The sequence below is a fragment of the Ascaphus truei genome, chromosome 3 (assembly GCF_040206685.1).
Source record: "Ascaphus truei isolate aAscTru1 chromosome 3, aAscTru1.hap1, whole genome shotgun sequence".
NCBI classification, from domain to species: domain Eukaryota; kingdom Metazoa; phylum Chordata; class Amphibia; order Anura; family Ascaphidae; genus Ascaphus; species Ascaphus truei.
In genome coordinates, this window is record NC_134485.1 from 382,492,410 (window position 1) to 382,517,343 (window position 24,934).

Below are 24,934 nucleotides of genomic sequence, written 5' to 3' on the forward strand. Positions count from 1 at the left end.
CTATGGTGACATCACGGATCACAAGACATCCTACATCACATGGTGGCGGATGGGCAATCCCACCCAAACCAACCATGTTCAGCCCTTACACTAATTAGTAGTCCCCAGTGGAGCTATACAGTTACAAAAAAACAATAATCTGTGAGACTCCAAATCGGTGAGAGTTGACTGTGTTAGATGATTGAAACCATTTTTATGGGGAAAAAAAAAGACAAGGATTTTTGAAGTGAAACTTCTTTGCAGGCACCTACAGAGTTTTGATGGGGAAAATGTCACTGGTGGTAACGAAAACGCATCACGGAAGTGATGTCATGACGCCGGGACTCACCTCTGCGCATGCGCACCACGGGCCTCTGCGCATGCGCAACACACATAAGAGAAGCCGGACGGAGGGGGAGGAGAGGAGCCGGGGAACACTGGGCAGGGAGAAAAAGGCAACCCTGCAACAAGGCTTTAGTAGGAAGGACGGGACCGAGTCCCGCGTCCCCCAAGATCCCGGTACTGAAACACACACACACAGTCTCACACACGAGGAATTCAGTTAGTATAAATATAGAAGTGCAAATAGCTAAAACGGGTGTGGGACGAGCACGCGCGTCCTGAGTCAAACTTCTTTGCATTTTGTCACTGAAATTGTGTTTTAATTTCTAATTAAAAATAGCACCATCACAAATACAATTGCCGTAACAAAAGACAAAGAAGTTTCACTTAAAATGCACATGCTCGGCACACACACCATTTTTTTTTATTTTATTTGGTTGGAAAGTCCACCATTGTAATACTTGTAAACATTGTTTCAACTTTAACCTTAAGGTGGCTTTTAAATACCGCTTCCTTTTCTGCATTTTAGTTTCTTATTTGTTATGAAGGAGGTGCTAATAAATCTATTTACATTATGAACTGAAATTGATAACTACTAACTTCTTCAATGTCTAAACTTTACATTTAAAAAATAAATAAATACTTATGTTTGACATTTCTAAAAAAGAGTAAACGAATCACCTGCTATAAACATATATTTCAGATAACTGTTATTTGTTTTTTTTGGGTCATGTTTTGGACTGTATAAATAACAAGACTCAGTCCTATTTACCATCCCTGTCCTGGTGAAGTATTATAATCATGATAGTGGGAATGAAGGGACTGGAGATTGCAACTCCGCCTCTTGCCTTCCTCTTCACTTCCGGGTGCACCAAGATGGCGACGCTCCTACGCCGAGTACACATGACGTTTTTGACATAAACCATAGACCATATCGTAGCTCCTGTCCCAGTAATCGGTTTAAATTACGTAGAAAAAAACGTACCGGCGTGTGTGGTGACACAAGGCACAGTCCGGGGGAATTTTGCGACAGTCTGACAGCTGTTCGTGACGTTATACGGCGCTGGTACTAGAGCGCTCACTTTACGGCAGCGGAGTGATGGCGGAATATGGAGCCAGTTTTGAAAGTGCGAGCAGTATTAAGGAGAGGAAGGAGAGTAAGAGGAGGGCGCGGGAGCAGTTGCTGAGCAAGGTACCAGCGTGTTACTCTGTGTCAGAAGGAGGAGGGAATACAGCTGCGGGGCACAGGCCAACAATCCTATTAATTACTTGCAACTTCACCACAACATCGTGGCCAGAAACACCAACTGTATACCTCACAGCACCAATTATATACCTCACAGCACCAACAATATACCTCACAGCACCAACTATATACCTCACAGCACCAACTATATACCTCACAGCACCAACTATATACCTCACAGCACCAACTATATACCTCATAGCACCAACACAGCCAGCAGCACCAACTATATAACTCATAGCACCAACATGTGACAGCAGCATTAACTATACACCTCATAGCATTAACACAGCCAGCAGCATCAACTATATACCTCATAGCATCAACACAGCCAGCAGCATCAACTATATACCTCATAGCATCAACACAGCCAGCAGCATCAACTATATACCTCATAGCATCAACACAGCCAGCAGCACCAACTATATACCTCATAGCATCAACACAGCCAGCAGCACCAACTATATACCTCATAGCATCAACAAAGCCAGCAGCATCAACTATATACCTCCATAGCACCAACACAACACAGCCAGCAGCACCAACTATATACAGTACCTAATAATAGCAACATGAGCCAGCAGCAGCAACTACAGTATATACCTAATAGCAGCAACACCAACTATATACCAAATAGTATCAACACAGCATGGCCAGCAGCATCAACTATATACACCAAATATCACCAACACAACTTTGCCCAGCAACACCACCTAAGGGGCCTATGCAGTAAAAGTTTATAAAAAAAAAATCGCTGGGCCATTTATATCGCCGTTTTTTGGAGCGTTTCTATCACGGTATTCAGAAAGCCTCGATTACCTGTCATAGCAAAATTCTCAAAACGGGCGAGTTGCCGCCAGCGATAGGATCGACCCTCTGAAAAGGCCTAACCCGGCGATTCATTTCTGCTGCAGTGAGAGCTCCTCAGAGAGAGTCGCCTCTTCCAGCGAAAATCTCACTGGAAATTTGTTTTTTAATATACATTTTATTCCTAGTGTAGATGAGCAGGGGGTCTCTGGAGCAGAACCACGTTGGTTTGAGGTCCGGGGACCCCCTGCTTCCCGAGATACAGGCCTCGTTATGGGGTGCCGGTATCTCCTATGCATTGGATTCCCGCGACACGTGATTCGGACATTTCATTGCATAGGAGATACTGGCACCCCTAACGGGGCCTGTATCTCGGGAAGCAGGTGGTCCCCGGACCTCAAGCCAACGCGGTTTTGCTCCAGAGACCCCCTGCTCATCTACACTAGGAATAAAATGTGTATTAAAAAATATTTAGTAAGCACCAATATACCACCCACCCCCCCCCGTGCCCCCCATACTGTAAAACCAGGGTTTATTTTTTAACATACAGGATTAATACCCCAGGCTGACGGGGGTCCCTGGTGGGTCCGGCCGGTGTCTGCAGGCCCCACAGTGCACCCCGGGGGGGGCCCACGGGTGTCTGGGGGCCCCTGGGTGGTCCCCGCTAGGCGCCGTGGGCCTCGAGGTGGGCCCCAATGGGGGCCTCGAGGTGGGCCCCAATGGGGTCCACGGGTGGTCCCCGCGGGTGTTTGGGGGCCCCTGGGTCATCCGCACAGGTGTCTGGGGGCCCTCGAGTGGTTCCCACGGAGGTCTGGGGTCCCTCGGGTGTTCCCTGTGGGTCCGTGGGGCCCCCACAGCTGTGGGGCCCCCAGTTCTTCCCCACAGGTGTGCCCCGTGGGTCCGCAGGTGGTACCTGTGGGTGTCCGGGGGTCCTCAGGTGGTTCCATTGGTCCCCGCAGCCCTGCGGTAACAAACCTGTATGTAAAAAATAAAACATGTACTACATTTAAATCAATACCCCCTCTCCCCCCCCAACCTCCAAAACACATACAGTACAGTAACGTGCAAAATAACTATTATCCAGATATGGATAATAGATTATTTGCCCATTATTAAACACAACATTATCCAGCATAAAGTTAATAAGTACAGTTCTAATTACCACAGCAAATATGAAGGGCGTCCTTGTCAGGATACTGCAGGTCCCTGTCCTCTGTTGCCAGAAAGCATACATACATAATATATACATTCTAATGGCCCCTAACCCCTTAATCATCTTAGCGGTTAATAACCGCTACAGTAATTAAGGGGTTAACCCACCCTGCCCCACTACCCACCCTGGAGGCCTAACCACCCACCCCGGATCCACTATGCCCACCCTGTACCCATTGAGTTGCATAGTGGTACATCATACCCATATAATAATATGGGCATGATAAGCCACTATAGCACTCAATGGGCACCCTAATCAAAATACATTAATGCACAAAAGACACAATAATAAAACATTCAAAAACACACCAATTCAATAAATAAAAATACTTTAGGGTACAAATACCCCCTTCACCCTCCCCTGCTACCCACAATAATACCACGCTTATAGTGCTGGCGACGGGACCGATGACGTCACCTGTTGCCACTGGCGAAAGTTGTAATTTGATTTTTAGCGACATCGCTGGCGTCAAGGCCAGTGACGTCACTAAAAGGAGCGGGCCGCGCAATTTGATTGGTTTAGAGACACATGTGGTGACTGTCTCAAAAAAAATCTAATTTACCCGTCTTAAAATTTTGGTCGCTCCGATGCGCTTACTATAAGCGCTTGCGACGGAGTCAATGTATTTGTTTCGGAGCAGCGTCACCGTCGCAAGGCACTATAAGCGCAGCCTAAGCCTGGCACGGGTGTTTAACAATGAACTGGGCTGTAAATGCATTGTTATTGCATGGGATTCATGCCGGGGGTCTCCGATGCTGGTATTGATGGGTATCAGCTCCGGAGACCCCGGCATCAATCCGAGGCAGGAAAAAGGTCTGATTTTTTTCTAAGTCCCGTTTTGCCGCCTTATCGACGCCAACTTTTCCTGACGTTTGGATTTGGGGAGAAAATCGCCATTCTAGAGCCGCGATAGGCGTCGATAACTTACTCTCGGCTACTAGAATTGAAAGAGTTTGAACATTCAGACGATAAGTGGCTTATTGCCGCTCACTCTGCGATTTGGTTTTGAACAAAATTTGTTTGGGCGATTCAGGCCGTTATCGTTCACTTATCGACGCTTACTGAATAGCAGTAGGCATTTTGGGCGATAAGTGGCTTATGAATGCTTACTGCATAGGCCCCTAAATATCTGAGGGCACCAACTAGCCCTCACACTCCCAGCTCTCTGCTTTTCAGCCACCACCTCCTGATCTCTTAACTTACATTCCTGGATCACATCTTACCAACCCTTTCATCTAACCCACTCCACTATCCACATACCTCACATCAATGTCCTCCTACGTAACACCAACTTCATAATGTCACACTTTATACAGTCTCCTGATTACAAATAATTGAAATCCCTTATTTTACCCACTACTTTTATTTATAAAAATGTTTTACCAGGAAGTCATACATTGAGAGTTACCTCTCGTTTTCAAGTATGTCCTGGGCACAGAGTTATAAGAATACATGGTTACATTAAAAGAACAGGGTTATACAGTCAATTCAGACATTTAATGGGCAGATAGAGTTGGGAAATTGGGTACAGGGGATAAAAGGGCTGGTGAGTTTCAGATTGAAATAGAGAATCTTTAACATCACCAAACCACTCACACCCTTTCCGCCTTTGGGGTGACGCAGATGTAAACTGAAGGGGTTCAGATTAAATGCAGCTGCAAATACAAAGTTCTTTGTATCCTCTTTGCCATTGCTGTCTTAAGTAATATTCAAGCAACTCTATACTGGAACACTTCACCTTAGTATGTGTATATTGTATTACATGTGGTTTGGGCTCAGTTTTGGTTGATCAGAACGGCATCCCACACTCAAGCCACCTCCAAATCAGATGCATGCAAAAGAGAGCACCACACGAAGGATATTTTGCCACAAACGGGGATGCCCGCTCTCTTTAATCACATGATTCAATCCCTTCTCCTTACTCTTGACGAAGGGAAGGTAATCTCCCCCACCCCCCAAATGTGTGCACTTTTTTTTACATTAAATCATGTGACTAAAGACAGCAGCTATCGCTGTTGGTGGCAAGATAGCTTATTGTGCGATGGTCTCTTTTGCATGCAACCTCCTTACCCAACACATTGTCCAAATTTTACACACCTTTACTCATTTAACTCAACCACTCATATCTAATTACACAGCCTCCTTTCACCCACCTTACACAGAAGCCTCCATGCTATCAAGTTCTGCCGTCTTGTCATCGCTTTCCTTATGGGACCTTCTCACCTGTCTCTGACTTCACAACCCTTCTCTTACAGGGAGACTATATACTTGTAGTTATTGATTTTTGTACAATTTGTTTTTTATACAAAGTATTAGTTGCATAATTGGACAACAGGAACTTGATGTCTGCTATGTAATCATATGACTTCTGAGAGAGTAGATGAAATGCGGGGTTGCTGACCTGTCTGAGACATGTGAATGTGCTCGCAAGTGATATTTTTATTTACTGAGAAAGTAAATGTATTCCACTAGTGTTTTCCAGAGGGCTCCCAAGAATTGAAATGTTGTATGTATGTATGTACATCTAATAAACAATAGAAAATGTAATCCCTTCACCCCTTGACAAAACAATGAAGATATCTGTATCCTCCTTGGGTATGTAATGGAATTTGTGATCTTGGGAGGATGAGGGGCTGCTTTTTGTTGAGATTCCTCTGGTTTCTGCTGCTTTGCGCCCAGCACGAAGATGCCCTTTTCCTTGGTGCCCCATGGACTCCTTTTAGGGAACCAAGGTAACAGTTCTTCGTAGATTGAATTATAGGGTGTGAAGTTTTTCAAATCTCACAATACACTTGAAGGAGACCTGTGGGTTTGCAACAATGCAGTGAAACTGTGCATGACTAACTTTATTAACAACTAGCTGAGAGCCCCGGCGTTGCCCGGGATGTTTGTGGTGTGGGTGTGGCATGTGCGGTGGTAGTGCTGCTGTGGCTGTACTGATGGTGATTTGTATGGGGGTGCTGATTTGGGAGGGTTTGGTGCTGATGTGGGGGTGCGGATGTGGGTGTGCCGATGGGGGAGGTGCAAAGGTGCCGATGTGTGGGTGCTGATGGTGTTGATGGGGGCTGGGAGCCGAGAATGCCAGTTGTGTGTGTGTGTGTGTGTGTATACGTGTGTGTGTATACGTGTGTGTGTGTGTATACGTGTGTGTGTGTGTATACGTGTGTGTGTGTATACGTGTGTGTGTGTGTGTATACGTGTGTGTGTGTATACGTGTGTCTGTGTGTATACGTGTGTCTGTATAGGTGTGTGTATGTATAGGTGTGTGTGTGTGTGTGTGTCTGTGTACGTGTGTGTGTGTGTGTGCCTGTGTACGTGTGTGTGTGCCTGTCTACATGTGTGTGTGTGTGTGTCTGTCTACATGTGTGTGTGTGTCTGTCTACATGTGTGTGTGTCTACGTGTGTGTGTGTGTCTACATGTGTGTGTCTGTGGACGTGTGTGTGTGTGTCTGTCGACGTGTGTGTGTGTGTGCCTACATGTGTGTGTGTGTGTGTGTGTGTGCCTACGTGTGTGTGTGTCTACATCTGTGTGTGTGTCTACATGTGTGTGTCTACATGTGCGTGTGTGTGTGTGTGTGCCTACGTGTGTGTGTGTGTGCCTACGTGTGTGTGTGTGTGTGTGTGCCTACGTGTGTGTGTGCCTACGTGTGTGTGTGCCTACGTGTGTGTGCCTACGTGTGTGTGCCTACGTGTGTGTGCCTACGTGTGTGTGCCTACGTGTGTGTGCCTACGTGTGTGTGCCTACGTCTGTGTGCGTACGTGTGTGTGTGTGTGGACTCTGTATGTGTTTGTATCTATGTGTGTGTGTGTGTCTCTGTGTGTGTGTGTCTCTGTGTATGTGTGTCTCTGTGTATGTGTATGTATATATAGATATATATATATATCTATATATCTATATATATATATATATATATATATATTTATGTATATATATATATTTATGTATAGAGATATATATATATATATTAGTGTGTGTGTGTGTGTATGGAGGGATGAGGGGGGAGCTGAAGGAATGTGTTGGGGGGGGGGGGAGCTGAAGGAATGTGTGGGGGGGGAGCTGCTTACCTTGCAGTCGGCAGCATCTTCCTCGTGCAGGCCGGGAGACGGACCCTGCAGTCATCTGGTATGGAGGGGCAGGGATCAGACCGGAGCCGGACAGAGGGCATGTGGAGGGGGGGGGGGGGAAGCTGCAGGGAGAGCAGCACGGGGCATGTGGAGGGGGGAGAGCAGCACGTAGCATGTGGAGGGGGGGGGGAGCTCACCCGTCCTGCCGCTGCCTCACTCATCCGGCCGCTGCATCACTCATCCGGCCGCTCCCACGTGGATGTGAGACGGGAGGCCGCGTGTTGTGGCCGCTCCCCCGCGTGTGTCCCGGGCGCTCGCTCCGCTCCCCCGCTGACTGTAGCGGCGCCGGGGTGTGAGCTTGGGGGGGTGGGGGGGTGTGAGCTTGGGGGGGGATGAGCTTGGGGGGGTGTGAGGTGTGTGTGAGCTTGGGGGGGGGGGTGGGAATGTGTGTGTGTGTGTGTACACGGGACTCCGGGTAAGTTCGGGCACAGGGAGGGTGGGGGGGGGGGGGGGGGTGTGTGGAAGTTGAGGTGCGGTCCAGCTGACGGGGGAGAGTGAGGGGCACCGGAAGGGGATTGTGTGTGTGTGTCCCCGTCCCCGTCCGTGTCCGTGTCTGTGTGTGTGTGTCCCTGTGTGTGTGTGTGTGTGTCCCTGTGTGTCCTTTGGCCCGTCACTCCGCCTCAGGCCAATGAGAGGTGTGCGGGGGCGGGCCAAGGGACCAATGAGATTTCCCCTAGGGACACCGGACATCCAGGCAGGCAGGCAGGCATACAGTGCTTTCAATTATATAGTATAAGATTTGGAAAATCTATTTGAATCATATTTTAGAAAGATTTATGCAATATTTATGTTTAGAAAGGAGGTAAGCTATCTACAATAAATAAAGTTTTGCTTTCAATAGAAAGTGGAGTTACTCCCTAGTATTTTCACACTTTGATCACTGTGTATACAATCATCTCATCTATGGTGGACTCTAATGTTGGTCCCTTAAAAGTTGTCATAACCTACAATGAAGTAACATTTCACAGGACTGATATAACTTTTAGAACTTTGAACTCTGCCACTTTGTAAAACATTGGGTGAAGAAAGTCAGGACAGCCATATTGGTGCTTAAACTAACACACATACAGTAAACAAGTTCGTGATGACTTTTTTGTGCTCTTTAAACACCCCCGATACTTGTCGATTCTCAAATGGTGTCACACATCAAGGACATCCGTTGTGTGAAAGGATATCTTAATCATTTATTAATTGTATTGGTCAATGAAACTAAAAGGCACATAAGATGGAGCCTTTCTGTAAAAGGAGACCTTTGGGAATATGTATCAAGTGTTGGAAACAGGAGTAGTGCTCCAAAAACGGTTGCAAATTGCATCATATTGACTCTGCCTCACTTGTTTCTGTGCCAGTGTATGAAAGTGACTCAAATTCAGCTCCACCTTTGCCAGTAAGCATTTTGGGGAGTGGTTAAAGGAGAACCTAGGAGATAGTCTGCTCAATATTATGTGATGTATCAAAAATTGTGCCTGAAACCGGTCTAGTGTTTTTTTCTGTGTCAAAGAAGTCTGCCAGGTCGGAAGGGGCATTAAAAAGAGTTTGCAAAAAAACACTGTCCTGTTTCTAGTCTATTAAAGTAAACACTGGAAGTGAGCATTACAAGTGAAGGCAAAATACAAATAACTAAAACAGTGTATCCACAGTCATAGACGGATAACTAGGAATAGTATCACCATAAATTATGCATAGCAGAAAGACGACTCTTGGGGGATAATTCAATATGATCCAAAGCAGCTGTTCAGACCATTATTGACTGAAAACACAATTTGCTGTTCGTTGGGAGGTTTTATCCGATAACGTACCAACCGGCCACTTTGGAACATATTGAAGTACCCAATTTGTGTTCAAATATTGGCTAAACTTATCTAACTTTGGCTTGTCACACCCTATGTTCAAACATTAATGGGCTTCAATAAGAAATCTATCTTCAGTGAAGACCAAGCGGAACTAGTAGTTGTAGAGCGAATAAGCAGTTTCACTAGTACAAGATTGTGCTCTTCCAATGTAGACCAGTGGGTCTCAACCTTTTGAGCATGGACACCACTGGAGGATGTTTGAAATCTCGGGGCTTTGAAATCTCCCTGTTCATCAGACCTCACCCCTTCCAGCTCACACACGCACCACACTCGCCCTCTACTTATACACTCCACACCTTTTCTGACAATTCCTACTTGCCCTGCTCAACACACGCCACATTCACCCCCTTGTCACAGTTTATATTCAGCCTTATTATCGACACACTCCAGAGCACACTTATCTGTTTTCTCCACATTTAACCTGCATCCCTTTTCACATAGCACACTCTTCATACCCCACTCCTTTCATACTCCATACACATAGTTACATAGTAAATGAGGTTGAAAAAAGACGTACGTCCATCAAGTTCAACCTATTCAACCTAAGAGTCGACATGCACGCCCCACTCTTTTCATTCTCCATGCACGCCCCACTCACGCTCCCCCTTGCTTCAAACATACAGACAATTTACTCCCTCCACATACACCACACTTGCCCCATTCTTTTTTGCACCTCTTCTTAGGCATACCACCCTCTTGCCCTCCCCTTATACACGCACACCTGCTCTGTGAATATGCCCAACAAGGCTCCTAATGCAGTAACATTTGTGGGAGGAGAGGACATACACATTGATACACAGAGCTGGCAATAGTGGGGTGGAAGAAAAAATGCCATGCTGGCTTGAGAGCCTGCATTAGGCTCCATCCATGGTGCCCGCGCGCTAGCCCGTGGCGTCACGCTCACCTGTTGGATTGCGCGACGGGAGGCATTGCGCGGTTGGCGTCACGTGTGCGGTTTACTCATTTCCTGAACCGCACACGTGACCCGACTGTCACGCGGCAAAATCACATTTATTTGATTCTTTGCGCACCCCAAGCAAATGTTGTAGTTTTTGACCTATATTATGTATGGCTGACCAAAACATTGGCAAATTGTATTTAATATTATGTACTGTTTTGCTTAATTCAGGCTAAATGTGAGCATGAAAAGGAAGAGCGGCGACAAGAACAGAAGCGCCTGCGAGGGGAGGACACGTGGATGCTGAGCGACGTAAACGAGCGATTAGAAGAATTACAACAGGTGATGTTTTTTTCAGTATACCTGTACAAAGTGAATTTGTATAGCTCTCCATTAATTCTGTTGGAAAGCTGCATGATGCACTTAAAATGCCAGTTTCCAAGCCGGTTCTCAAATATTATACAGCAAGGCCCCACTTCTCGGCGCTCCGCTTTTCGGCGATACGGCGGTACTGAGAAGGGGGGCGACATTTCTGCACATGCGCAGAACGGACCGGTCTGGGGTCGCGCATGCGCAAAATGGGGGGTTTTGCCGATGTTGCGCATGCGTAGAACGGAGCAATCGCCGGTTCCACTTTCCGGCGATTTTCGCTTTGTGGCGGGTCCTTAGAACGGAACCCGCCGCATGACTGGGGCCCTCCTGCATTGCACAAAAAACGCAAATATCAAGATTCTGCATTGAAAAGGTTGTTGAATGATTTTTAAAACTTTTTTTTATGTATCCTGTTTTCAGTTAACCATTTCATCATGTTCAGCACTCAAAATAATATTTATTGTTACCTTGGATAGTTTAAAAATTTTTTTTTTTTTTAAAGTTTAATACAGTTTTCATCACATTGGTTCATGAACCAATAAAAAACAAATTGTGATTAAGATTTAAAAAAAAAATGTTATAGATTGTATAGCAAACTATCCAATTGGTTAAAATAAAATTTTAGCAGCAAACTTTCATTTATCTGTTTAGTATCATCTGTTTTGAGTGTTCGCTGTTAAATTTCCAATGGCCAATAACTCGTGTTGCTGCCCCAACAGTATTGTAATTCATTACCTAACAGTGTGGCAAGGTCATCGAAGTGACATAACATCTGCATCAACAAAAAGCACCTTTCCTAAAGAGTTTGCACTTTTATAGGAAGTAATAAGTTGGAGTTTGCTGATTATGCTTCTTATCCGTTATGTGAAACATAATGTTTTTATAACTATATTTTAAACACGTACAGATTGTGACTGATCTACTAAATACCATTTGTTTAGGCAGTAATAGTTGGGCACCTTTAAGTACATTTTTGTGTGTGTATGTGTGAAATAGTTGACAGTTTAATAAAAGATCCACATTACAGTCCCTCTGGTTCTTTATCCAGAAACATAAAACAGTGCTATATCCATCTCTCAGGCATACCTATAAATTAAATGCTATCTCCCATTGCTGCAGTAAAGAAAGATTGACGCTATAAGTAACTTGCAAACTGTTGTGAAGTAATGGGACCAAACCAAGGCAGTTGGGCTCGGAGCTGCATGTGTATCGTAAAACTGTAGTGACTCATGGAATTATTGTTTTATGTTTTGAAGCCAAGTTGGATATATATACACCACAGAAAGGACTTGTTTTCTTTGACCTCAGACATTTTATCTTTATTTTTTTCCCATTGTGGACTGAATATGGATGTGCAAGAGACTGGGACATGGTTTGGGGGCGCTGAAGACACTCGGGATGGAGGTGTGGTCACTAGTACTTAAAGAAATCCGCCACCCCTCTTCCCCCCTAATGACAGGTTTTGAGTGTCGTGATGTAAAAACCTGAAGCCCTAACTTGGCGATTTTGATAGACTGGTATGTTTTGAGTGGGATACTTGAGTAGAACCATGCTTGTCTTGCACATTAGTTATGTTAAATAGGAAACCAGCAGCGGCCCTTGTGGACTCCGGGATTAACATTATATTGGTCTCTTGATATCTGATTAAGCCAACCCAATTGCGTCCCCAATAAAAGGTCTGGATACTCCATGCACATGGGAGCACACTACAATACTTTACTGCTCTCGTAGAGGTAGGCCTTTCTGGGCAGACCAAACAGCAGCTGTTGTCATATCAAAATTACCATAACCTCTATTTCTAGACTCTAATATTCCAGGTTTTAAAGCCTTGTTTCGGGCTTGGTTTCCCCTGACTGAACCATCCTCCAACCTTGAACATTGAACCTCAGTCCACAAGTGAAAGTCCACTTATTGTTTTTTCCATTCATCCATCCTGATGTATTTTGAGAAATGTCAAAAGCGCAAAATGACGTGAAAGAAGGGAGGACAAAGAAAGGGGTTCTAAAAGCTTACAAGTAGCATTACTAAATGAATCTGAAGTGCTGGATGGAACAGTTGCTGGTTCCCAGTTCTTATGCGAGGAAAGTTTTTTAGATTTGGCCCATACTTGCTGAGAAGTTACCTGGGGCTGAGAAAACGCTGGCGAGAATCCGGAGTACCTTTATCTGGCTGGGGTTTTGAGGCAGTAAAAAGATTCAGCACCTCATGTCCAGACTGTTAATTTGCAGCTGCTAAACGCCATCTAAGAATTCCATTAATACCCAGGGCCATTATAGAAGTCCCATTTGAAAATAACTTTTCATTGACTTGGTGGGTCCTATGGAAAAAATCAGCTAAACTTTATCGATATATTCTAGTAATACTTGATTATGCCACACGCTACCCAGAGGCTATTCCACTGTGCAATACTGCCTCCAAAATCATAGCAAAATAATCATACAGCCAGGTCGCAGAAAAGTAATGCAGGGCTATCATATAAACCTGCTTTAGGGAAGCATACAGTATGTGATGGTTGAAAAGGGTACTCAAAACCCAGAGGTTAAAATATTGACAGGTCTCTCCTGACCAACAGTAGGAAGCAGCAAAAATGATCAAAATAAATAGATGGCGTCTTAACTATACCAGGGAGCACTCGCGTGCTCATGACAGTCGCAGAAACAAGAGTAACGGTTAAGGTAAAACCGCGTAGAATCCCAGAAACAAAAAGGGAAGCAATTCTGATGGAGGTAATGAAAATACTTGAGCTGGGGGTGATCGAGGCATCGTACACAAAAACCAAAAAGAGGATTTTGATCAACTAACAGTCCTAACTTTGATGTAACTTTATTAATGGACAAGAAAGATGATTGATAAATGGGTTCAGCACTGGGAGCTTGAATATAAATACTGAAGCACACTACTAGTGTGGTGAAATGTAACATTAATATCATACAAATAAAAGTAATATTGGCTAAAAATAAATGAATCTAAATGTGGGGAGGTGTTAGTGTGTGTGATTCAAAGTGCTTAAAACAGTATATAGATTAGTCGCACCATGTTATATGATTAGTGGAACACAACATAGGATAGTGTGGGTCCTAACTACTAATTTATTCATTGTTTTTATGTAATACAAATCTAGGAGATACAGTTGCTGATTTGTGTAATAAAATGCTGATCATCCCCAGCAAACGGAATGATGCGGAATGATGCGGGGGAGCGGGCGGGGGGAGGATGAGAGTTTGTGTTTCCCTACAGATTCCTACCAATCCTGTCCTATTTCCACACGGAAGATGCTTTCTGTTTACAGATGCAGTTTGTGGCTGTCAGATATTGGGTGAATTGCTGCGTAGCCCCCCCAGCACAGATCAGACCCGAAACCCATGTCTCCGTGTCCCTGAAGCTAGTTTTATTTGTATTTATTTTAGTTTACCGTCCCATCGTCGTCCCCGTCCCCACTGCCGTCCCCACAATTTCAGCAGCTAATCAATGTAAAACGTCTGGGCATTGATTGGCTGCTGAAACTGACGTCACGCTGCTGCAGCCGGAGATCACAGATTGAAAAGACTCCCGCAACTGCAGCAGCGTTGGTGCCGCACTTTGCAGCCAATGGTAGTTTCAATACTGAACACTACCATTGGCCGCCAGGCATCTGTGACGAACGCGCGCACGTCGTGTAGCGGGCTGTGTGAACGGGGCCTTAAGCACACTTCCCAAAGTCTCTGTGACAAGGCACCATTTCCCTATTACTCATGCTGTCACTTGTTAAAGGGATACTGGGGAGAGTACTGGTAATAGCATAAAACACAGCTGTACACTATAAGGGCTGAGGTGCAGGATCAAACCCAGGTGGCCTACGTGTAGTGCTGCTGCTGTATTGTCTGCTCTTTAGCAGTATAATGCACCTAAACTATGGGATTTCTCAGAAACGGTGCTGATATCAGTGTGGTGAAGGAGCTACTGTGATAATGTCCACCGCAACAAGCTGGAGAACCTATTAGTGCTCTGAGAGAAAAGTTTCATAAATGTATAATGATCAACTCCTGGAGTCTGCTATACCATATAAAAGTAAAGATACAGCTAATCTATCTCGGCTGTCCTTCTACAATCTTACCCCCCCCCCCCCACCTACCCCACTGGCTCTAACCTCACCACAGACCCTTCTGTCTTACCTCTCGTACTATTTCATAGACACGTACCTAAACGTGCTCAACATACCTTTCATTAGAGCTACAGAACTTTGTTACGGGAACAACTTGAGGAATCGCACAGCCAATGGTCCAGTCCCATCGTCCATGTGTCTAAACCAGATGGGTCTGTATGATTATGAAATAACTACAGGAAAGTCAATGAAGTCTCTAAATTTGATATACCGTATTGGCCCGACTATAGTACGGCCTCGCACATAATACGACCCTAATGTTTTTAAGGTGTTCTACAGTACATGAAAAATAAAAGGTGTTAGGCTGCGCATATAATACGAGTACAGTTCTCGGAAGGACATTGTTAGGAAAAAACATAGCACTATATTTGGGCAAATACAGAAAATTGCATACCTCGAATTGATGAGCTAATTGAAAGATTAGCAAAGGCTAGATTCTTAAGGATAAGCATACTTAAGTTCACAAATTATTGGCAAATTCCACTAACGGAATCTGAAAAGAAAATTACAAAAACCGTCTCTGCAACACCGAAAGGCCTTAATCAGTATGCAGTAGTCTTACTCTTTCACCTTAGTGGAGCCCCTGCAATCTTTCAAAGTTTAATGAATAAATAGTTATGGCCTGCATACTTGAATGATGTTATCCATAGCCAAGACGGGGATTCCTAAGTACAACAGGTAGAGACAGTACTGGAAATCATTAGGAAAGCAGGTCTTACAGCCAACCATGCTAAACTTATGGCAGAGGCAAAATACCTTGGCTATGTTGTGGGGTGGGAGATGGTAAAGCCCCAAGTCAAATTAGAGCCTATTGAAAACTGGCCACGTCTGCTTGGTAAGAAGCCGATCCGGACATTCTTAAGGCATAGTTGGCTACTGGGTGAAGGAAAAAAAGTGCGCAGCTATTTAACAAAATCACACACGTGAAGTGATAATTCAGTAAACATAGAGAATGTTTATGATGAATAAAGTTGTTGTTGAATAGTTTTTTGTAAGGACTGACCTCCCCGTGCTGCTATCCCATTGGCTGGGACGTTCATGTTATGAACCAATGGGCTACAAGCGTGGGGTATTTCAATGCAGGCTGTTTTACCATTCTTTATTCCCTGATGAAGAAACCTATACGGTTTCGAAACGCGTTGGAAGGACGAGTGTTATGAGACTTTATCTACCCTGTCTATGCTGGTTGATCGTGCCACCGGAGAGAAACTGTCACGCGAGCAGCGCTACCTTTGAGCGATGACGTCATAACCCGGAAGTGCCGCGATGGAGGTTAGAGAGAGTACTACAAACCACCGTGTGTATCCGTGGGACAGGACTGTCTTTATGTGAACTGCGGATGCTGGACACTGTTTAGCCACGTAGTGGTTACCTTAAAAGACCCTCCACCGATCGATTTGGAACCTGGCATCACAAAACAGCTTCAGTACCTGCTGATGACATCTGATCCGGTCCACAGTGTTGGTGTATGGGTAGCTCACCCCTAACATGCCTATTTGAATTTTATTGATGTACGCACAATACTTACCCTATTGATTTATTGTTATAATATACTTTTAATGCACTATGAGCATTGTGCGCTGTGTCTTTTGTGTATTTGTATAGTTGGCTACTACAGGCGTTTAATTTGCGCTTTGCAACATGGGCTGTTCCACTCGCAGATCTGATAAAAGCTAGAACACCAGATATAGTAAAGTGGAACAGTAACACTGAAGAAGCATTTGCAGAATTGCGTACCGCACTTTTTAATAATTCTATCTTAGTGGCCCCTGACTTCACAACACTTTTTGAATTTTTTTTAAATGCGTCTGAAGTAGGTCTTGGAGCGTTTCTCCCTGTTTGTAGGGGATGAAGAGCATCTGGTATTATATCTGAGCCATAAGTTACTGCTAAGAGACTATGCTACAGTTGAAAAAGAATAGCAGGTAAATGAGCAGCTGAGACCTTAAGATACTACGGTACATATTGGATAGAACCTTTTTTTATTAATAACTAGCTGAGAGACCCGGCGTTGCCCGGGATGTAATGTTCCTGTTCCTCTCTCTCTCCTCCCCCCTCTCTCTGTTTGTCCCCCATTCACATCAATCCAGTCCCCCCCCTCCCTCCTTTACAGCTTCATGTAGCGTGTGTGCGTCAGTCACTGTGTGTTTGCGTGCGCGTCAGTGAGTCTGATGCAGAAACACAAACACACACTGACTGACGCACACACAGTCAGTGTGTGCGTGTGTGTGTGCCTCAGTCAGTGTGTGCGTGCGTGTGTGCGTCAGTCAGGGTTTGTGTGCGCGTCAGTGTATGCGTGCGTGCGGCAGTCAGTCAGTGTGTGTGTGCGCGTGCGGCAGTCAGTGTGTGTGTGTGGGGGTGTGTGCGCGCGTGCGGCAGTCAGTGTGTGTGTGTGGGGGTGTGTGTGCGCGCGCGTCAGTCGGTGTGTGTGTGTCAGTCGGTGTGTGTGTCAGTCAGTGTGTGTGTGTGCGCGCGTCAGTTAGTGTGTGTGTGTCAGTCAGTGTGTGTGTGTCAGTCAGTGTGTGTGTGTGTGTGTGTCAGTGTGTGTGTGTCAGTCAGTGTGTGTGTGTGTCAGTCAGTGTGTGTGTGTGTGTGTGTGTCAGTCGGTGTGTGTGTCAGTCAGTGTGTGTGTGTGCGCGCGTCAGTTAGTGTGCGTGTGTGTGTGCATCAGTCAGCGTGTGTGTGTGTCAGTAAGTTGTGTGTGTCAGTCAGTGTGTGGGAGGTGATGTGAGTGGAGCGCCGGGGAGGGGAGCACCAGGGAGGGGAGTCAGGGGAGGGGAGGTGGGTCAGCGGCGGGGAGGGGAGGTGGGTCAGCGCCAGGGAGGTGAATGAGCGGCAGGGAGGGAGGTGAGTGTGATGGGGGTGTAGGAGGTGTGTGTGTGTGTGTGTGTGTGTGTGTATACCCGGCGTTGGCCGGAGGCAGGTAGGGGGGGCGTGAAAGGCAGGGGGAGTGAGCGCCGGGGAGGGGAGGTGAGTCAGCGCCGGAGAGGGAGGTGAGTGTGATGGGGGGGAGGAGAGGTGTATGTATACCCGGCGTTGCCCGGAGGCAGGGGGGTGGGCGTCAAAGGCAGGGGGGTGGGCGTCAAAGGCAGGGGGTGGGCATCAAAGGCAGGGAGGGGGGGCGTCAAAGGCAGGGAGGGGGGGCGTCAAAGGCAGGGAGGGGGGGCGTCAAAGGGAGGGGGCGTCAAAGGGAGAGGGGAGGGTGGCGTCAAAGGGAGAGGGGAGGGTGGCGTCAAAGGCAGGGGGGGGGGCGTCAAAGGCAGGGGGGGGCGTCAAAGGCATGGATTCCTCCCCCTGCATTTCCTCACCTAGCAGCATTAAGTCCCTGCCGGCCTCCTCCTGCTCCTCGGGGATGTTGAGCCGTAGAGAGCGTGCTCTGGGAGGTGGGGGTGGGGGGGGGGAGAAGTGGGGGGGTGAGGGAGCGACACACGCGCCGCCATCTTCTCACTGGGCGCCGCGAGGGAGGAAGGGGGTCCTTCCGGGCGCCGCCATCTGTTCCAGTTGGAGCGGTGGCGGGGAGGGAGAGAGGTGAGTTGTAGCCGCGAGGGGGAGAGAGACCTGGCGTTGCCCGTGAGTAAAATTTCCCGCTCCCTTCTCTCTCCCTCTTTCTCCGTGTTCCCCAGAGGGGAGGGACGAACAGTGGACAGGAGGGGGGTGGTGAACAGTGGACAGGAGGGGGTGGGGATGGACAGTGGACAGGAGGGACGGACAGTGGACAGGAGGGGGGGGACGGACAGTGGACAGGAGGGGGGGACAGTGGACAGGAGGGACGGACAGTGGACAGGAGGGACGGAGGCAATGGACAGGAGGGGGGGTGGACAGGAGGGGAGGCAGTGGACAGGAGGGGGCGGTGGACAGGAGGGGAGGGGGCGGTGGACAGGAGGGGGGGGGGGCGGTGGACAGGAAGGGGGGGCAGTGGACAGGAGGGGGGGCAGTGGACAGGAGGGGGGGCAGTGGACAGGAGGGGGGGCAGTGGACAGGAGGGGGGGGCAGTGGACAGGACAGGAGGGGGGGAGGTGGACAGGAGGGGGGGGAGGTGGACAGGAGGGGGAGAGGTGGACAGGAGGGGGGGGAGGTGGACAGGAGGGGGAGAGGTGGACAGGAGGGGGGGAGGTGGACAGGAGGGGGGGGAGGTGGACAGGAGGGGGGGGAGGTGGACAGGAGGGGGGGTGAGGTGGACAGGAGGGGGGGCGGTGGACAGGAGGGGGGGCGGTGGACAGGAGGGGGGGGCGGTGGACAGGAGGGGGGGGCAGTGGACAGGAGGGGGGGGCAGTGGACAGGAGGGGGGGGCAGTGGACAGGAGGGGGGGCAGTGGACAGGAGGGGGGGCAGTGGACAGGAGGGGGGGGGGCAGTGGACAGGAGGGGGGGGGCAGTGGAGAGGAGGGGGGGGCAGTGGAGAGGAGGGGGGGGCAGTGGAGAGGAGGGGGGGGCAGTGGACAGGAGGAGGGGGGGCAGTGGACAGGAGGAGGGGGGGCAGTGGACAGGAGGAGGGGGGGCAGTGGACAGGAGGAGGGGGGGCAGTGGACAGGAGGGGGGGGCAGTGGACAGGAGGGGGGGCAGTGGAGAGGAGGGGGGGCAGTGGAGAGGAGGGGGGGGCGCAGTGGACAGGAGGGGGGGGGCAGTGGACAGGAGGGGGGGGGCAGTGGACAGGAGGGGGGGGCAGTGGACAGGAGGGGGGGGGCAGTGGACAGGAGGGGGGGGGCAGTGGACAGGAGGGGGGGGGCAGTGGACAGGAGGGGGGGGCAGTGGACAGGAGGGGGGGCAGTGGACACACACACACACACACACACACACACACACACACACACACACACACACACGTGTCTCAGTTGATGCGCCCTTTCTGAGTTCCGTTTGGCGCCGGAGGTGGGGGAGCGACACCTACCAGTACTTCCGGGCACCGCCATCTTCTGACTCGGCGCCGCGAGGGAGGAAGGGGGTCCGCCATCTTACGCGCCGCGTGGCAGCTGCCTGTTCCCCCGCCGGGGGGGGGAGAGGTGACTTGGAGCGGGGAGGGGGGAGAGGTGATGCCGCTGGGGAGGGGGAGAGGTGATGCCGCTGGGGAGGGGGAGAGGTGAGTTTGAGCGCCGCTGGGGAGGGGGAGAGGTGAGCGCCGCTGGGGAGGGGGAGAGGTGATGCCGCTGGGGAGGGGGAGAGGTGATTTGGAGCGGGGAGGGGGGAGAGGTGATGCCGCTGGGGAGGGGGAGAGGTGATTTGGAGCGGGGAGGGGGGAGAGGTGATTTTGAGCGGGGAGGGGGAGAGGTGATGCCGCTGGGGAGGGGGAGAGGTGATTTGGAGCGGGGAGGGGGGAGAGGTGATGCAGCTGGGGAGGGGGAGAGGTGATTTTGAGCGGGGAGGGGGGAGAGGTGATGCCGCTGGGGAGGGGGGAGAGGTGATGCCGCTGGGGAGGGGGGAGAGGTGATGCCGCTGGGGAGGGGGGAGAGGTGATGCCGCTGGGGAGGGGGAAGAGGTGATGCCGCTGGGGAGGGGGGAGAGGTGATGCCGCTGGGGAGGGGGGAGAGGTGATGCCGCTGGGGAGGGGGGAGAGGTGATTTGGTGTGTGTGTGTGTGTGTGTGTGTGTGTGTGTGTGTGTGTGTGTGTGTGTGTGTGTGTGTGTGTGTGTGTGTGTGTGTGTGTGTGTGGCGAGCCGAGGAGAGTGGCAGTTGGGTGACGTCACACACAGCAATCTGATTGGCCAGAGGCTGAGGACCAATCAGATTCACCGCAGATAGCACTAACCTCACTAACCATTCGATTTTATATATTAAGATGGACCATGATCCATTGCACAAAACCCTAAAGTCACTCGTTGGTTCCTTTCAACCGTTTAGGTTCTTTGTGAAACACAGAGTGGGTATACTGCATGGTAAGTCGACAGAGAAGCCCAATGCTACATCCAACATGACAAAAATACACAGTAAAATACTTATATATTCTCTTGAAAAAGGGTCATTTAGTTTAACCCTTTGGCCAAAGCATTGTAAGCTTGCGAGCCACGACAAGGCAGACCCTGTTCGCAAGTCCTAACACTACCAGATAAAATACTAATATACCTCTATTAGGATTAACACTAACACTCAATAGCACTCCTTTTTGAGATATACCTGTGTGTGTGTGTGTATATATATATATATATATATATATATATATATATATATATATATATATATATTATATATTATATATATATATATTTATAATATATATTGTGGGGGCTCAGGGGTTCCCAAAAAGAGCTTGCTTAGGTTTTGTGTTTTGCTAACCTATTCTCAGCTGTTGGAGGTTAGTGGCTCCTCCTTCCCAGGTTTTAAGGCCGCCCCTCCCCACTTCCCAAGTTAGTAGGTCCTTTCATTCTACTGGATATAGATCCAATGTGGTCTTTCTCCCTCCTAATAGAGGTAAATGAGAATTTTAATCCTAATAGAGGTATATTAGTATTTTATCTGGTAGTGTTAGGACTTGCGAACAGAGTCTGTCTTGTCATGGCTCGCAAGCTTACAATGCTTTGGCCAAAGGGTTAAACTAAATGACCCTTTTTCAAGAGAATATATAAGTATTTCACTGTATTTTTGTCATGTTGGATGTAGCACTCTGCCGTCTGTTGTATACATATGCCACGCTCAATAGCACTCCTTTTTGACACTTGTATACATATATATATATATATATATATATATATATATATATATATTTTTTGTGGGGGCTCAGGGGCTCCCAAAAAGAGCTTGCTGGGGTTTTGTGTTTTGAATTTGTGACAGTCCAAGATTGTCGGTCTGTCTGTCTGTCAGCATAAGGTTAGATCATGCACTGATCCCAGTATGGAGATAACTTCTGTTCGCAGTAGCTTTCAAGTGTAATCACTTGGCCTGAGCATGATTTAGAACGCAACCTGAGAATACAGCGAGTGTCTCGCACACAGGGCTGAGAGGAGGCTTTCTACGTGGAGTCCTGAGACACAGCAAATCTACTCTACCTGGGAAAAGGACTGTGCTATAGTCTTACTACACATGTGGGGGTAAGGACTACACTCTTACCTTAGCTGGCCAGTGATGGTAGAGTAGCTAAAAAAAAAAGCTGGCTTTGTTTAGTTGGCCTCCTTAGTAGAGTAGGTTTTTATTACTTTGCTTCAAAGGGACAGTGGACCCACACGTTTGATTTAAGCCTGGACAAAATAAAACAGTGAATTACACGCCTGCTTCGAACTGTCTTGTTTCTCACTGATCACTGGTCATACTGCCACATATAGATTTAGATATAGATCATCTAGGTCTGTCAATCATAGTGTGTGTGTGTGTGTGTGTACCATAAATAAGGTTACTATAATACTGTGCCTGCTCTTGTTGCTTTGCAGTACAGGAACATGGAATGTTTATTCATTTATTTCCATTGATCTCCATTTACCAACTTCAAAAATAAAAAAAACATTTATTTTCAGGAACATTCTGGAAAGAAACATCACAAAAAAGCTAAGAAAGAAAAAAAGAAAAAAAGCAAGAAACCGAAACCTGAGAAGAATGACGACTCTAGTGAGAGTTCTCCGGTACGCAGGTTTGACGAGGTTATAGGAATGGGAGGAGGGTGGTCTCATGCTGTAATTTAATTTCCAAGCCATAGAAATAAATTGAAGCCATAGAAATAAATTGCAATGCCTGAGGTGTGATGTTTATTTTCAGTGCTGGACATCATTATACTGCCATAATTTTCAATTCTAGTGTCATTAATCCTACTGTGACAGATGATTTTTAAAGGAAAACATATAATATAATGAAATGTGTTTGCACTTGTATTAGAATTAAAGTGTCTTTTTTTTTCGTCAGTGATGTCAAATTCTATTTCTAAAAAAAAAAAACATTTTTAATGGAAACATACTGAAGCTTTAGTCTGTAAAAACAAACAAAAAAAAAGACCTTTTCATAACACATTGCCCATAGTTGCAGTTTTAGAACATTCTGATGTAATTACTTGCAATAAATTCATCTTTTTGTGAATGAAGTGCCAAAAAGAAACCTAGAAATCTAATTAAGGTAGCAAGTTCTATCATGTATTATTATTATTTATAATGGCAGAGCCGGTATGCTGTGATGTTTTTAGATGTGACTCTTATTTCAAACTTAAATACATCGTGATACTGTATATTTTTACATCATGTTGCATAAAGGCTGCAATAAAAGCAGACTTCGTGTTCAATGAATATACATTACATTTGCCATGCACAGCACATTTCTGTAGGTTGCAGAATTAAATTGTCACACAGGAATGTTTGGAAGATCATGGAAATGTGCTAGGTACAGGTTAAGGAGCAGATAAGCACATCAAAGTACATTAAAGTTTACAGGGATTCTTTCAATTAGGTGACTTGTCCTATTTTCCTATGGTGTTACAAAGTTTGCTAATGGCAACAATGCTCTTTCCTTAGGCTACGCTTATAATGACGGCAACACGACGTCAGGCTATGATGACTGGAAAAATCAAATTGAGATGACTTCCAGCGATCGCGACCAAGTCGTCGCTCCGCGCTTACTATAAGCGCATGCGACAGCGGGAATGCATTATTTTTGACACGGCATCGCCGTTGCCGGCACTGTAAGCGCGGCCTTAGGCTGCGCTTATTGTGCCGGCGACGCTGACGTCACACTGCGGTCACTGGAAACATCTAATTGTGACTTCCAGCGATCGTGACCAAGCTGTCGCATCGCGCCTACCATAAGTGCACGTGACGGCGTCAATACATTTGTTTTGACACTACGTTGCATCGCTGTAGCCGGCACTATAAGTGTAGCCTTAGTGTTTTACATTTACTTGGGCATCCTGTCTCACCACTTCTGTCCCATTGTGCTCAATAATGTATCAATTGTTTGCAGGGTTCTGAGGAGGATTGGGTTGAGGCCGCCCCCTCACAGTCGGGCAGCAGAGAGAAGGCCTGGAAAATTAGGAACGAGACTGCTGAAATAGAAAGTGCTCCACCAGTTGTTGAGGTGAGAATATTTGTTTTGACTGCTGACTTATTAATAATGTTATACTTATTGTAGCTGTGCAGGAGTGCCTCTCTTGGTAACTGCTGGCTGGATATATCCTGCTCTTTACATTTTTTTTTATTATTTTATTTTTTTAGTGTTAAAACCCTGCAAAAACCCCCATGATTTTCTTAAAGTTGCAGTTTTTAAAATGTCTTTTTTCCCCATTCAATATGTGCATCAATACAATCTTCACACTGACAAGTGATTAGCTAAATTTCCGATCGATCCGTTCTACTTTAATCGATCGCTGAAGATTCGGCTTGGAGATTCTTTATATCACTGATAGGGTGGCAGAAGATTACCCAAGATGCAAAGTTCTGTGGGGAAGATCATGTGACCAGGCAGGCACTAGAAACAATTGGTCTACTCCTAGAGAGAGGGCAAAAGGGGTGTGACAGAGCCTGTCTCAGAACAGGAAGGGGATGTGACTTTGTAAATAGTTGCTATAGAAACAAAAATGCTTGTTACATTATTAGAACATCTTGAAATTAAAAAAAAAAAAAATCAATGCGTCAAGTATTTTCTCATAGTACAGAACTGATTTATTAAACAAAAACACACATGTAGGATATTGCTTGAACTGCAGCTATAAAGCAGCAAAACATGAAATCTTATGTTTTAAAAAAAGAAAATAAATCTGTTCTGTAGTATTAGATAATAGTGACTGATTTGTTGTTGTATTTATTCAACTCTTAATGCTATATGAATGAGTTTTAAAGCATCCTGTGGTATTTGTAACAGGCTTTAGCCCACCTCCCCACCAGTGCAAGATATTTGCAACAATTTTCTGTTTGCGTTAATTTGTTGCAAATATTACCAGCAGTTTGAGCTGCAATCTGTAACAATAGATAATGTTACTTTAGTAATAAAAGGATGCATTTTAGCTGCTGGGTTACACTGACTGAAGTGGCCATTATGTCAGGCACACAATCAGTATTT

General features: G+C 46.8%; 1 protein-coding gene across 2 annotated transcripts in view; it reads left to right on the forward strand.

Annotated features, from left to right (window-relative positions):
• Positions 1–1,181: 1,181 nt before the first annotated feature.
• CWF19L2 (CWF19 like cell cycle control factor 2) overlaps positions 1,182–24,934 on the forward strand; it is a 211,498-nt gene continuing 187,745 nt past the window's right edge. For both annotated transcript variants that reach the window (XR_012800018.1, XM_075592377.1), the window contains exons 1-4: positions 1,182–1,513; positions 10,695–10,805; positions 22,414–22,518; positions 23,840–23,953. Coding sequence is in view for 1 of the 2 variants with exons in the window: in XM_075592377.1 (XP_075448492.1) it covers positions 1,421–1,513; positions 10,695–10,805; positions 22,414–22,518; positions 23,840–23,953 (423 nt within the window). In the remaining variant the exon portion in view is untranslated. The remainder of the gene's footprint in view (positions 1,514–10,694; positions 10,806–22,413; positions 22,519–23,839; positions 23,954–24,934) is intronic.